Below are 15,382 nucleotides of genomic sequence, written 5' to 3'. Positions count from 1 at the left end.
CCAGCCTCCCCCAGGCTGGCTTTCTTTCTAGCCTCAAACACTCTGTTCTACAGCCCAGTTTCAGAAGGACTAATCAAAGTTGGGCAGCATTTCAGGTCTTCTTTGCTTGAGGAAAAACCCAGCCCAGCCTTGTCCACGTGAGAGCACAGCACACAGTGCAGACAGCGTGCTAACATTCCCTGACCCAGCTATGGGCTCAGCGGGTCTGGCAGCCCCCAAGACAAAATAACAACAAAATAGGCCAAGCTGAAAGTCAGGTCAACCCCAGGCACTGGGAGCAGCTGGTGACTGAAAAAGGATCATTTAAAACCCATTGAGATGTAGACATTGCTAAGAAAGATGTGGAGCTCTTCTCAAAACTTTCCTTTCTTCCAGACAGGCCTTTCAAGGAGAGTGACTGCAAGGGGTGAGAATTTGTGCAGAATGAAATGACTTCACACAAATCATCTTGAGCAAAACTGAACAGACTTCTCCAATTTTGAGTGAGTTTTGTGCCCCTGGAATGCACAGGGAGTTTGACCCAACAGTCAAACATGTGCATCTCACCCACTCACAGAATGTGTGCCTGCCTGCACCCCCACGGTTTTGCCTCCTTAGGGTAACCGGAAGATATTGTAAATTTGGGATAACCACTTACATTTCATCACCTGCAATCCCTTACAGGAAATTAGCACCTCTTCTTGAGTTTTTCTTTTATTTAGGTGATGGAGTATGTGCTGTAAATGTCACTCAGATATTACTTAGATTGACACAAAAAGGGACAGTAAGGCATCTTACTGTCTTGTGTCTTAGGACACAAGGCAAAAGCAGTTTCATCAATCTGTATTACAGTACAGGTTTTCAATCTTATTTTGAGTGGTCAAGATCATAAATCAGGTTAAGTGCAAAGTTTTGCACTTCTGCATCAATCTTTCAGTATACACTGTGTCACAGCAAAATAAACCGCAACTGAAACAAATGTGTTTTCTCTCAAAAACATGGGTTCGTTTTAGGGCATAAGAAGGATAGAGCTTTAAAAAGTTTATAAACACTCGACAGTTAAAGTTGCACCAGATTTGAATGTGGAATTTCAAAGGCATTTTTGAGTCAGAGTGGCACTCCTCTACCCTCCCCCACATTAAAAGTGGTTTATAACAGAGTATAAATTTTAAGAGGAAGGTAAAATTCTCTATAATTCCATATTTCCATCTCCCTAAAACCTTGTATTCCAATTAAAATAGCCACAAATGCTTTTTAATCCCTCATTGTCCTCAAAAGATCCATAACTGCATTTTCATATCATTACCATTCTTACCTTAAAACAAATGTAGCCCTTTCTCTAAATATTTATTAATATGACTAAACCAAGAATCCATCAGAAGCTTAGAAAAGCACTTAAAGACACTTTTGTGAAAACAGCAGGAGTACGCTCCACAGAAGAGATCCCAATCTGTCCTAACACTCCAAAATAAATACTTGCCAAAATGTATTCCTCGAAGCCGTGTGTAGCTGCTAAACTATATGACAGTTATAAATATTGATATTCTCCTACAAATCTTATCTGAGCAACAGTTGTCCCCGACAAATATTCAATGGCAAGTGAGCAAAGACAGAAGGAACATGGTTAAAAAACAGGGCAGTCATCCAAAGGCTGTTAAGAGCTGGATATCCTCAGGAAGGTTTGAGGGCTCTCACAGTACCACGTGTCAATGCACTTCATATTTATTAAATGTGCAGAGCACCTGTGCAACAAGCAATATTACACAATATTTAAAGACATTCCTGTTTCTTTAGCTGACTACTACTTAAAGGAAAAATTAACTGGAAGGTTTATTTTCCATCTGCATAACAATTTTTAATGAATGACACCATTTCCTAGATAAAATCAAACTGCAGTTACACAAATGGCATTTCTTTGAACTTCTGCTTTGGGGTTTTTTCCCTTTAAACTACAGGACTCAATCACTCTTGCATGTTTAGTGCATCCTACTCCCATTTCGTTAAGTGCTCTTCCTTTCTCTAAGACACATTATTAGTGCTCTGAAGCACTGCTGGAGAGGCAAGCAACTCCTTTCAGCCATGTATGTACCTTTCAAAAAGGCAACAAAGGGAATAAAGGGAAAACAGGGAACAAAGAGAATTAAAAGCTTACTCAACAAAGTTCAATAAACATACATATATATATGTACATATATGTATGCGTATAAATATCTGCGATTTTTAAATTACATGCCAACAAGAAACATGTTCCTAATTTGATGTTTCTAACACAGTTCTGCCTCTATTTGATAAGCTCTAACGTGATCCAAAGTGCAGTGGGGCTGCTGGCCAGAGCAGCATATCCACCCAGCACGCTCTAATAGCTGGTTTTGATTGCAGACCCAATGCCTCTATGAGTATCTTGGCAACACTTGTAATGCTGTTTAGCTTAGCCAGCCTAATTAATAGTGCCTCAATGAAAAAAATAATGCCATGAGCACATGCACTGAAGTAGCCTACAACATGCTATTTAGTAACAGTTCCTGACCCTCAACTGAAACTTTTCCTGCTATCAAAGAATTTATAGAGGTTTCTATTATATGTATTTTCTAAGAATATACATCTTGAACAGATCCCTTCTCTCGCTGGAAAACTAACCAAGACTCTCTCACCCAGACACATATTTAAAAAAAAACTTCATTCTGACAAAATTGGGTCGATGTCAGCCAACAGAAGAAAAAAAAGTAACAGACAAGTGCATGACTCACTGAAAAGTATAAACAGACAGTGTGATCCCACAGCTGTCATTTTTTATACCTTTTTTTTTTAAGAATACCACTACAACTGGCACTCAATTCTACGGAAAAAAAAAAGTTAAGAGAATTAAGCCAAACTAGTAGGATATTTTCTTCTGTGCAAGTGGCCAAGACAGCATATCTCTGGGTTTCTTTCAATGGTTCTCTCCTGAAACAAAAAATGCATATGCCTGAGAATTTTCCCTGAAAATTCAGCAGCTTAGCTGATGGGAGTAGAAAAAAACTATAAATGGAAATACATGAAAACAATAAACAGTTGAAGTAAAACACACTGGAGGGAACAAAGACATATTTGCAGCTAATGCTCTTTAAGGGGAGGAGCAACATCTCAGCATCATCTGAGCTGCTAGAGCCTTTGCAGTGCTAGAGACATGTCACACTGCAAACCCATCTGACACAGGTAGCATAACTAAATGTTTACTGTGTTAAGCAAAACATTTCCATAAAAAGGCTACTACTAGCTACTGCAGCCACAACTAGCAGCAAAGAGAATTAAAAATTCTCTTTAGAGAATCCACTGCCTAACTCTCACAATGGGCTAGCATAAGCAGTAGAAATTAGAATGAGATGTAAAGGAGAAAGAAAATTGCAAATTAACTTGCTTCACAGTTACATACCCACCTGATAGGATGAGGGTTTGGTGGTTTTTTGCTTCAGGATTTTTTTTTTGCAGGCACTTGAGCTGTTGCTGACAAGATGAAGAATTTGAAAGCATTTGCTCTTATGTCAGATTTCCCTCAGATGCCAATATGGATTTTCCACATACACATGCTGTCTCAGCTTTATGGCTTCTTCAGGCAATGACATTATTATATTAAAATGAATTAAGTAAGCTATAAGACAGAGTAGGTTATTAGGTTCTGTTTCTGAAGTACACCTGTATTTATTTCACCCATTTTCCAAACTTACAAATGACCAACTAAAGGGTACCTGTGCTTTAGAATTAAGAAGTGGTACACAGTAATTTAAACACAGTTTAACTCCCAAATGCGTTGTTGTTTTAAATCTTACTTCAGGCTCCATTTTCTTCTCCTACATTGTAAACAAAAATCAATGGGGACACCATTTCATTTGTTTACTTCCAATCACCAGCTACATGTCCTCCTTCGGTCATTGGATACGGGAAATTACAGCCAATGCTTCCCCCCACTTTTTATACTGCTTCAGAAAGATCTTTTTCTGAGGTCTTTCTTCAGGCAAACACAAGTAGAAGAGGCAATTTTGGAAGGAAAGCAGTGAACAAGAGATAAGGCATCAAATCCATGAAATAACCTTGCAACATAGCTGCTCCCCAACAAGGTCCCTAGCCCCTTGCTTTTGGCCCCTGGGAGTTACCATTTTGTCTGCATTGTAGCTTGGCTTCAGTGACAGCAGAGCACACTGCATGGTGCTCAGGACACCATGAGGAAAACAAGGATTAAATCCCGTAGTGAAGCAGCACCACTGAATTCAAGCATTCAGCTTGCTCGGAATGGGTTTAATAACCAGGCTCTGGCACAAGCATACACATGCATTCCCCATCTGGCTGAAGGGCAAAGGCAAAGAGGGAAGGGTGAGCTTTTCCTCATTCCTCTCCACTCCACTTCTGTCCAAGTCGTCAACAGAAAGGCCTTTGACAGACTACCAACAGGGGTCACTCAGTGCTAAGGACTCCAAGGAGACAGGACACTCAGTGCCCTACACTCACCAACCGGTGGGATTTCAAGTTCCACTTCTACTCCAGTCTGGCCATCCCAGACTGGAGCTCTCAGCAAGCTGTTATGCACCTGCACTCCACTCCAGCCTCAAGACATCAACCTTAGTCAAAATACACAAATAACTTGTGAGCAAAAAACTCTTTCTAGGATGCAATCCTGTACATCATTGTCTTAAAATCCAACCCAGAGACTTCTGCCAGTAGCACAGGTGGGAGCGCTGGGGAAAACCAGCAAGAGCACAGAAAACAGATACCTTTCCTGTAGAAGCACATCCAAACCAGCTGCACAATAAAATGCTGAGGAAGCTGAATCCTACTTTGGATTCATGAAAAGAGACCTCAGCAGACTCCAGTAAAGCCTAGCCTGGGCATTATCAGTTTGGCATCTCCCACAAAGCCTGCAAGCAACATCATGACCCCTCAAGTCACTGTGCTTTCACCTGTGAGCAAGGACAGCTGGCAAAGGCAACAGGGTTTCACAAATATGGATCCCATGTGATCCTTTGGGCACAACACACTTTAATTTTCAAATAAAATACTCCCTTAGATACAGAAACAATTTCCGGGGGCAGGGATGAACTCATGGTGCAGCACAGCAGGGTCATGATGCAATTGATGACTCTGCATCAAAGAAGCAGTTGATGGACTTGCTCTGGAGCCATGAAGAGATGCAGCAGCAACTGGTGATGGACAGCAGCATACAGATCTCTGCCTGCCTGTTTTGTGGCAGGCTGGCAAATGGACAACCACTCCATGCAGCTGAGGTCTCTAATTCTGTCCTCACATGTGCCATGAGCAAAGCCAGGACTGTTATATATACTTGGCATGATGAAAGATTGTTTCACACACCCAACCACGTATGCAGAATATATTCAAGCTATCCTTTGGTCTTGCAACATTCTACTACCAACTTTGTCATAATAAATATTAATGAAAAGCATAACGGAGGTGGACATTTAAGCAGGACTCCATACAAAACATTAATAAAATTGCTAGATTTCATAAGAGAAAAATATTAATGAAACAGCACAGTTCATGGGCACATATCCTAAAGCGAACCAGATGCTGCAACTGCTGTCTCTCCCTCCAATGGCTACTTGAAATGAAAGCCCAAGAGAAAAATCAGCCAGGCAAGAAGGGCTGTGGGGGAAGGCCTACAGAAGACAGAGCAAAAATTATACCAATGCCTCACTGAAGCTGGTATTCAGCATTGACCTGCTACGCTTCTGACACCCTATTTTTCAAAGCATCTGCCATTTTCTGAAACACTGACAAGGATGGGCCAATTGCAGGTCCTACTCTCAGTTGTTACCATTCCTTTTAAAAGACAAATAGGGGACTATCCACTCTCAAAAACCACTACACTGCAGCACTGAATCAAAACGCTGCACTACCAAGCAATGCATTGACCAGGTTGTCTCCTACTGTTCCTGGCAGACAAGGATTTCCTTTCTCTTTTATGTCAATTAAGCAGAAGCAACAAAGGTTAAAGAACACTCCATGCTAGAGCTGTTTGTTAGAGCAGTGGTGAGAGGGACTACCTCTGCCTTTAAGAGACACCAGAAAACATCTACAACAATGAAATGTGGATTCATTGCAGTTAAATGCATTTGCCATTTGGAGAAAAAAAAAAAAAACAACCAAAGCCCACATTAATCTCTTTAATGAATTTCTAGCATGCATTTTTCTAGTATACAAGACTGTTGGCAGGAGGTAATGTCTTTATCTTTGACCAACTGATATAATTAGAAAAATAACTCTATGTATAATCATAAAATTTATTTTAGAAGTACAGATATATAATCTCTGCCCACAAACCTTGTCTCACCTACGTATATCTCAAAGAGAAGGAAATGCTACCAGTTTACTACAACAGTACACACCTTACAAAAAAAAAGTTAAAGGTATTGAAATGTAACCACTTAATTACTTTCAACTCAGGTCAAAAATCAGTGGAGCTGACCTGTTACTACAAAAAACCGCCATTAGAAAACATTTCAAAACTGCCATTAGAAAAATATTTCAAGCAAGTGCACTTCAAAAATCTTCTGAAAAATCACAAGGACACTAACAGGGAAGACAGTGACTTTCCTTTGTTTAGGAAACAGAGTAAGTTCTTACTCTGCTTCCATCAGACTGTGGTCTTTCATTTGGTGTCAAAAGGTAAAGTATTTCTTCAAGTCTGAAGTAATACAACAGAAAAATCTGGAAACTAGGAGGAGAAAACCTAGACATACTTACCTGGTAATAAACTTCTTTGTAGCCTGCAACACAGAGCTCTATGTTAAGAGGTATGTTAATATAAGGATACAATGTTGCTTCTCTACAAATGATCATGAATTTCAATAATTCTAGCATATACTGTATGATACTAATTGAATACAATCACAACAGGTTACAAAAGGTAACATAGTCTCAAGATACTGGTGCTCTTAGCAAGTATTTTAAGTAGCATTTGTCATAGTGAAAAAAATCTCAAACTTTCAATACAGCTACTTTTACTGTGTGCGTACAGTCTGCTTCAGCTTCACCCAGTGGCACAGTTCTCTCCCTGACACTAACTGTAAATACATGCTTGATCAAATCATACAGTGGTATTTCTTTAGGGATTTACAGTAACATATGCAAAAACACCATGGCACTATCAATTTAAAAAGTAAAACAATTAAACATTTGAGGGTGAATAAACCTTGTAAACCACAACAATTCAATCTGTATCATTAAAAACACCCAAGTTAAAGACAGGCAAAATCTTTGATATGGCCTCTAAAGAATCATAGAACAGGTGAGGTTGGAAGGGGCTCTAGAAATCAACTAGTGCACCCCCTGCTCAAAGCATGGGTCACCTAGGACCATGTTCAGTCAGGCTCACAGCATCTTCATGAACAGAGATTGCACAACCTCTCTGGACAATCTATGCCAGTGTTTGACCATCCTCACAGTCAAAAAGTATTTTCATATTTCAGACAGTTTCCTGTGTTTCAACCTTTGCCCACTGCCTCTTGTAAGGTCATGGGGCACCCCAAGCAAGGTTTCATGCTGATTAACATGTATTTATATACAACCATGAGCCTTTTTCTTCTTGAGACTTCAGTATTCTGGCTCCTTTAGCCTTCTTTCTTGAGAGATGCTCCAAGCCCTTAACAGTCTTTGTGGCCCCTACAGTGCATATCCAGCATGTCCACGTCTCTTCATCTGGGATGCCCAGCACTAGACAAAGCACCCCAGGTCTGTTTCCCCAATGCTAGCCAGAGGACAAGGATCACCTGCTGGCAATGCTTTGTGTTACACAGCCCAAGGATACTGTTGGCTCTCTCTGTCATGAAAGAGCATTGCTGGCTGACAGACAATTTGTCCACCACGTTACCCATGGCCTTTTACTGGAAAACTGTTTTCCAGATGGTCAGCCCTCAGCCTATACTGGCGAACTGGGTTATTTCTCTTCAGGTGCAGGTGTACTGTTCTTTACTGAACTTCATGAGATTCCTCTCTGCCTGCTTCTCCAGCCTCTCCATCTCCTGCTGAATGGCAGCATAAATATCTTTTTTACCAACCTCTTCCACGGAGAATCCTAAACATACCAAAGTTTGTTTTCTCAAGATGCTGTTTATTGTCCTGCTCCTTCCTCTCAGAACCCAGAACTCCACCACCTCATGGTCACTACAGCTACTGGAACTCTGATCTTCACATCTCAACCTGCCTTTTCTTGTTTTTAAGTATGAGGTCCAACACATCACCTCTGTCCATTAAATCCTTGAGCAGCTGTGTTAGGAAGCTATCAAAGCACTTCAGGAAACTCCTGGATTGCTTATGTCCTGATGTGTTGTCCTTCCAGCTGTCATGTTGTTCAAGACCCATATGAGGGCCTGAGCCTGCAAACATGAGACTTCTTCCAGTTATGTGCAGAAGGCATCATCTACTACTTCATCCTGACCAACCAGTCTACAGCAGACACCCGAAACAATGTCATCCACTATTTCCAACCTGCTCTCAGCTGGCCCATCATCCATCCCAAAGAAAAACTTCACAAATCCCTGCTACTCTCTCATTCAAAGGGCCACTCCTAATCCTTGCCTTCCTGGCCTGTCCTTAAAGAGCCTGTGTTCATTCACTGCACCACTCCAGCCACATGAGATATCACATCACATCTCTCCAAACTCAAGATCTATGCATTCAGTAAAAGGAAATAAAGTTCCTATATATGTACAACTTAAGCAGCCATAAACACAAATTTAAAGGGAAGTATAGTACGATAATCATGTCTTTCCACAGATTACTGGCCACTGACCAAACAAGTGTCTTTCAGGCTTATGGTTGCATAATGATAGAAACAATGACAGAACAGTGAAACTCAGCCCAGAACAGGTTTTCTCCTGAGACAAAGGTATGGTATGGGAAGAACAGAGGGACTGTTTCTTAAGGAGCTTTCACATGATTTTGGTAAGATAACAGCACCCTGGATTTCAACACCACACATAACAGAGATACCGACAGTGCTGAATGTCAAGCAGCAGCAGACCAGCAGCATCTCCAACAAAGAAACTGGGGCACAGGAAGAGGCCAGGGTTTAAACAGGTCTCCAGGGAAAAGGGTCTCATATTTGTCTAGTAATTCTACAGAGAAGCTTTAGTATACAACACCAAGAAGAAAAATTACAGATGACAGATATAATTTGTAAGCTCAGAGATGCGAAATGATTCAGTGCTGCACTACATTAGGTTTACAAACACTACATAAAAATCATTTCCCAAAGGAAAAAAAAAAACTTCCTCAGACTCTTAGGCTAAACTAAGTGCACAGAAAAAATTTTGAAATTTTTTCTGCCACTGGAGTTTTTCCATAAACAACATCTGCTAGAAGTATCATGGGAAAGTGATTTATTCTTTGAGTTGAAGAACTGAGCAGCAGCAAGACAAAACAGCAGCAAAACAAGTGTTAGAAGCTATTTCCACCACCCACCAATGCAAAGAATGCTGTGATTTAATACAAAGGCTAAAATATAATACTGCATCCAAGGGCTCCTAAGATTGTTTTTTTCTATCACTGGAGAGAGAAATATGCAGGGATTCGGTTTTGTACTGAGAATTTGAATCACAGAGATATTAGGCTGACAGGATGTATTTGCCCTTAAATTCTAATGTACAGGAGTAGAAAACACCATTTAATCAACTACAGACTGATCCATAGAATTGTAAGCATTTTACTTTTATCTGATGCTTTTCATTAGAAAAGCTATTGAAACGCATCATGCAGAATGTGTTGTTTTCTTCTGTCACAGCAATTTGCCAGAAAGCCTGCTCTCCAGTGAAGAATAGTTTTTGACATGCAGCAAATGATATACTGCACATTACAGCCTGAGTTGAAAAATTCCTCAAGTTTTCACTCCCAAGAAAAATAAAAATGCTATGGGTTTAGGAAAAAAACACATAAACTACATTTTTAAGTTGCTCTATGCACATTGGCAACCATTTTTTTTCTTTTCAATAAAATCAGATACACAAAATAATCAACAGAAGGCACATGAAACCCAGGAGAAGGAATTATTTAAGCAAGCTAGGAGCTACACTTTACCATCAAGTCTATACATAGCCCATCCTTTTCAGACCAAAGGGTGCAGCTCTTTAATTTGTCTTGTAAAACAGAAGCGGCGAGAAGCATGCTGACAGCTAGAAATTGCTGTTCTGTGGGAAAACAGCCACATCTGCTGAGAAAAGCTTCAGAGAGACTTCATTATTGTGGAAAACCACCAGCAGCTTAATACTATACAGCTTGCTCCTCCAGTACATCCCACCAGGCTGGCTTATCCTGCAAGAAGGACAAGAGCAGAGGGAGGCAGCAGAAAGGAAGGGGAAAGAGCAGAGTACAAAGGAAAGAGATGTTTGCAAGGGCAATCCAGCACCCAGCACAGAAGGGACAGGAGAGGAAGCAAAGCAACAGACGGCAGACAGAGCTCTTTAGGTTGGAGGAAATAAGAAAGATCCTGGAATGAGAAGGACGGGGGAGGATGGGAAAATATGAGCATGCAGGGTGAAGAGTCTGAGACACCAGTGGTAAAGACAGAAAAAGGTCGCTGTCAGCATAAGAAGTTCTGCATCATGTAACTGGGGAATGGAGCGAAAAAGGGACCCAGGGATCCAGCAGAGCAGCTAAGGAAACCTTGACAAAGATTCACTTACTGACATGGGAAACCAAATTTGCAGCAGCAAAATTAAATAAAGAACCTTTAAGTTACTCTACAAACAAAAATTATTACCTTGTATTCTTGAAATGCTGACAGATACAATTTCGTGAAAAAAAAGCTTTTGTAGGGAAAAGGGGGTGAGAGAAACAGTTATTTTTCTGGTCCACATATTAATGCACAAGGAAGCAAATGGGGAAGAGTGGAAATAACAGGGGCAATGACATCCACCTCTCTCTGTTTCTCAGACATTTCAGGTGTCTTCCAGATGAACCCTTCCTACCCTCTTCCCCTTAGAAAAAGGTGAAGAATTCTACCATGCATTTTGGTCAGCTTACAGAACAAAAATAAAACCAGCAAAGTAATTCCCTCAACATGATACAAGTGTATTCCTTGTTTCTCCTGAGGATATTTCACATGACTCTTCTAACATACAATTCAGCAATAGTGCTGAGTCCTGCTAGTCATTTTCTTTCAAGATGCTACAGCAATTCTCTAAGTTGTCTTCCATATTTTGATAGGATTTTTATGTGTGTTTCTTCTGTTGGGTTTTTTTTTAATTAACACCCTAATATATGCCACGTTCTATTAGCTTATTCTAGAATAAGAGAGGTTTTAAGTATGCTAGGAAAGACGACAAATTAAACAAACCCAGAACTTCTGTACCTCAAAATGGAGATTTTAGGATGTATTAGAGTATATTCTTCTACTGCTGTATTGGATCAAACCAACCAAAGAACACCTTTTATTGCTACTTCATAGAAATGGGGGCAGAGAGAACTGGGCGGGAAGGGGGAAGCGTGTGCACCCAACACAAATTGCCTCATCAGCTTGAGAGAAATGCAGCAGGTCCACATATTTCATCATGCCACTTGCTGATATTTATCTCCCTCAGAAAGCTTTACACTTGAAGGGATGAAAAAAAAATACAAGTGGATGGAAAGTGGATGTCTAGAAATAAAGCCATCATCACTGTCTGGCTTGTAGCCATGGCAAAGTTGGTAAAAGAACTCACCAGTATCTACTCAATTTCAGAGAAGCATTGCAAGACCTCCTGCCTGCTGTAAAAAACCTTTCAGACCACAGCTGCCCACACTGGGAAAATGAGTCTGAACTACCTGTGTGCACAATGAAGAGCTGAGCAGCAGAGTTGGGGTTTCCTCCTCCATCCATGGCAACTTCTGCTGCAAGTGACAGAGTTTACAGGGCGATTCTTCTTCACTGTGCCAAGGTGAGGCTTTACAGCAGCAATTTCCTAAGGGGCATCACAACCATCTCAGCAACACAAACACCTTATCAGTGTTGAAGGATTATATTATGGCATCAGCACAGCACAGGTGATTCACCAGGAATTGGCACAGATCACTGTGAACTTCAGGACTTCATCAAGCACTGAAAAACACCTAACCAGCCACTAGGAGTTACACAATTCTCCTGACTTGTTTAGACCTCAACTCAGCCCAAATCTAGCTTGATTCTGTATTACTGCTTTCATGTACGTAGAGAAGAAACTTAATGGATGTAAGGTCAGACTAACATAATGAATTACACTAAATTAAGGATGTAACAACCACTTTTATCTTTGCTGACCTAACAGTTTGTTAATTACACACTCTGATGATTTCCCCCATGTTTTCTCTACCAAAGATATGGTCTGCCCCAGCTTTTTGCACTGATTACCAATTCTGTATCTGTACTTTGCATTGACACTACCCTTTAAATATAACAGGAATGAGCAATGTATTCTGTAGCTACCTTCCACTGAGAGATCTTCCATGATTCTCCTCAACCAGACTCCTAGAGGAGAACTTTCAGAACTATCTGCTGGTAGAAAAGTTGAACAGGGCTCTTCCCATCAGTTTCACCTTCAATAGATTAGTTTCACATTCAGGACTGCAGCTCCATTTTTATACCTCAAAATTCTGCAGAGTCAACACTTACACAAGGTGATGGTGCTATATTCCATTTATCAGAAATCATTAATAGAAACTGACAAGGAAAGTTCATAGGTTTGTGCAGGAAGCCCCAATAAAAATGCCTCCCGGCATTGCTGACAAGGCACAAAGTACTTAGGACATATACAAAATGTTTCTGTGGTTGTATTTCATCAGATTCCTCCTAGTCCAGCTAAAAACCCACAAACATATTCCTACAGTATATTTAGGCACTCTTGTAATATGATCTATGCGCATTAAAAAAAAAAAAAATCTACAAAAAGAACCTTCTTTCTAACTTCAACTTCTGCTTCATTCCACCACAATGCCAAGGAGCCTGGGTCGGTTTTTGGAATTTTTAACCCCCTCAGATATTTCTTACAGGTATGGGATGTAATGCATAGTCACATGCAATTAATGGGAAAAAAGTGGTCTTTTTAAGCATCACAGGACAATAAAAGGCAATTTCATATATTATGGTTCAAGGAATAGAAGAGAAACAATAAATAGCTGCACTCTATTTACAGAAATTAATACCATATAACACCATGAACAGACATTATCCTTTACATTTGTACACAGCAACAAGTTGGTGTTGAATTTACTATTTTTTAAAAAAATCAGAGAGCCATGGGTGCCAATGGGATTTTAGTCATACATCCATTAAACACCCCTGTAATATGATGTGTACAAGCCTGAAAGCCAACACTAAGAGGAAAGGTCTAGTACAAAGGGACTCCTGAGTTTGGTCTGTGCACAAAGCCAGCAAAAACTGCTGGAAGTAAAAATAGCACCCACACATAGGCTGTGCAAACCAGTTTTGCTCTACTTCAGAAGGATAAAGAGTTCAGTCACAACAAGATGCAAACTTGTGCCTAGGTTTTTCAAAAGAAAAAGCCAAATTTAACACGTCAGTTCAACTGAATATTTTTACTACTGTCTGAAGGAAAACCTAGCCACCACGATTACTCTTACTATGTAGAGCTGAAAAAAAGAGAGTGTATGTGAGTGCACTGAATTTCAAAAAGGAAAAAGTAAGGCTGTTTAAGTCTGGGTATGAACAGAGCAACTTTGATTCAGGTACAAACAAAGGTGCTTTTGAAAAATTTTCTGGCTACTGAGTTCAGTTTCTTGGATTCCAAGTTAGTAAGAGTCCACATAGCTTTAAGATGCAGCTTCCAGCTAACACTTCCCATGTCAAACTCTACCAACCACAACTCACAAAGGCTTCTGAGTTGTCCAAAGTTTAAAGAACAAACACGAGGGGAAAAAAAGCCCTTGGCTCCTCAAGTCAGAAGTCGAGCATGCCTCCCACCCCCTCTGCATCTGTGGAGCCGCAGTGCCTCGCTGGAATCACTCTGATGGAACCCCTCTGGCAAAATCTGCAAGTGCCACCTGGAGAGGCACACTGGTAGGTACCACTTCAAGGTCTCAAAACCGTGTTGAATTTAAAGTGAATTCACCTTTGATAATAATACCAAAAATACAGTATGCATAAAACTCTGAGTACATACTTCAAGTGAGAAGCAAAACACTGACAACTGTGCGGGACTTAGACTGAGACGCAGAAAAGGTTTCTTCGTCTCTCGCAATTTGCACAACTAAGTTTCCAGGAGCAGAAAGCAGAAACGGGAACGCGGTTATCTGCTGGAGGGTTTTGGTTTTCCCATGTACGGAGCAGATAGTATCTACCGAAAGGGGAAAAAAGGGGAGGGCTGAATACCCTCCAAGGTCTCGTAATTCCGATGACGTGAATGTTAATCACAATATACACTCATGTCCTGCGACTCCGGCACCAACCCCCCTGCCCTCCAACACGACCTGTCCTGTCGCAAGACGCGGATCTCCAGGTTTTGCTCGTGAATGCTTGTTTCCCATCAAACTCCGGGGAAACGCTAACCTGAAGCTCCGGTTCTTCCTTTAACTCCAAGGGCTGCTACCACAGACCCACGGCCCCAGGAGCCCCTGACGGCCGCCCCGGTGCGGGCACCTGCCGGGGCAGCTCACCTGGCCGCCCGCTCCCATTCCCGCTCACCTTGGGCAGCTCGCGGAGCTGGTTGGCGTCCAGCAGGAGCTCCTCCAGGCTGCGGCTGTAGCGGTAGATCTCCTCGGGCACGGCGGCCAGCGAGCAGTGCCGCTTGTCGATGGACTCCACATGGCGGTTGCACCGCCACAGGGGGATGCAGTGGAACATCGCCCCGCCGCCGGGGGCCGCGGGGCGGGCGCCGCCGCTCACCGCCGCCCCCTCCTCGCCGCCGGCCGCGGGAGCTGCCGCCCGCTCCGCCGCCGCGCAGCGCGGGTCCCGGCGAGCCAGCGGCCGCAAGCCGCATCCAGCGCGCCGCCGCCACCGGCGGGAAGCAACCCCGGGCGAGCGCGGCGGCCCCGGGAGAACAATGGGCGGGGGCCGGAGCGGGGCGGAATCGGGGGCGTCCCCCTAGTGCCTCTCGGCGGGCCGCTGCCCTCTCCGCAGGGGCATCGCGGGGCGCCGAGCGCAGCGCTGCCGGCCGTCGCCGCGCATTCCCGCGCCTGACCCGGAACACGGGCGGCCGCTCCCGCTCCCCCTCCTCTCCTCCCCCGTCCCGGCTGACATCAGCGGGGCCGGGCCCTGCCGCCCTGCCCCGCCCCGGGTCCGGACCCGGCCCGCCGCTCGCACACCCCCCCGCTCCCGCCCCGGCGCCGCCTCGCCCAGGGCAGCCGGGGGCGGGCGCCCGCACAACTTTCTACCAAGGGAAAAAAGAGCGGCGCCGGCACGGAGCTTCCACCGGCTGGAAGCGTAACATGCTGCCTGGGCAGCGGGGCT

The 15,382-nt window shown here is 42.8% G+C and overlaps 1 protein-coding gene across 1 annotated transcript in view; it reads right to left on the bottom strand.

Annotated features, from left to right (window-relative positions):
* LRRC1 (leucine rich repeat containing 1) overlaps nt 1-15,143 on the bottom strand; it is a 70,165-nt gene extending 55,022 nt beyond the window's left edge. Inside the window, exon 1 of the mRNA XM_041477496.1 lies at nt 14,618-15,143. Coding sequence (XP_041333430.1) covers nt 14,618-14,776 — 159 coding nt within the window. The 5' untranslated portion in view covers nt 14,777-15,143. The remainder of the gene's footprint in view (nt 1-14,617) is intronic.
* Nucleotides 15,144-15,382: the final 239 nt, after the last annotated feature.

Source organism: Pyrgilauda ruficollis, unplaced genomic scaffold, assembly GCF_017590135.1.
Source record: "Pyrgilauda ruficollis isolate IOZ18807 unplaced genomic scaffold, ASM1759013v1 scaffold40, whole genome shotgun sequence".
NCBI lineage: Eukaryota > Metazoa > Chordata > Aves > Passeriformes > Passeridae > Pyrgilauda > Pyrgilauda ruficollis.
The sequence above is the reverse complement of the archived record's forward strand: the minus strand, read 5'-3'. Positions and strand labels throughout refer to the sequence as shown.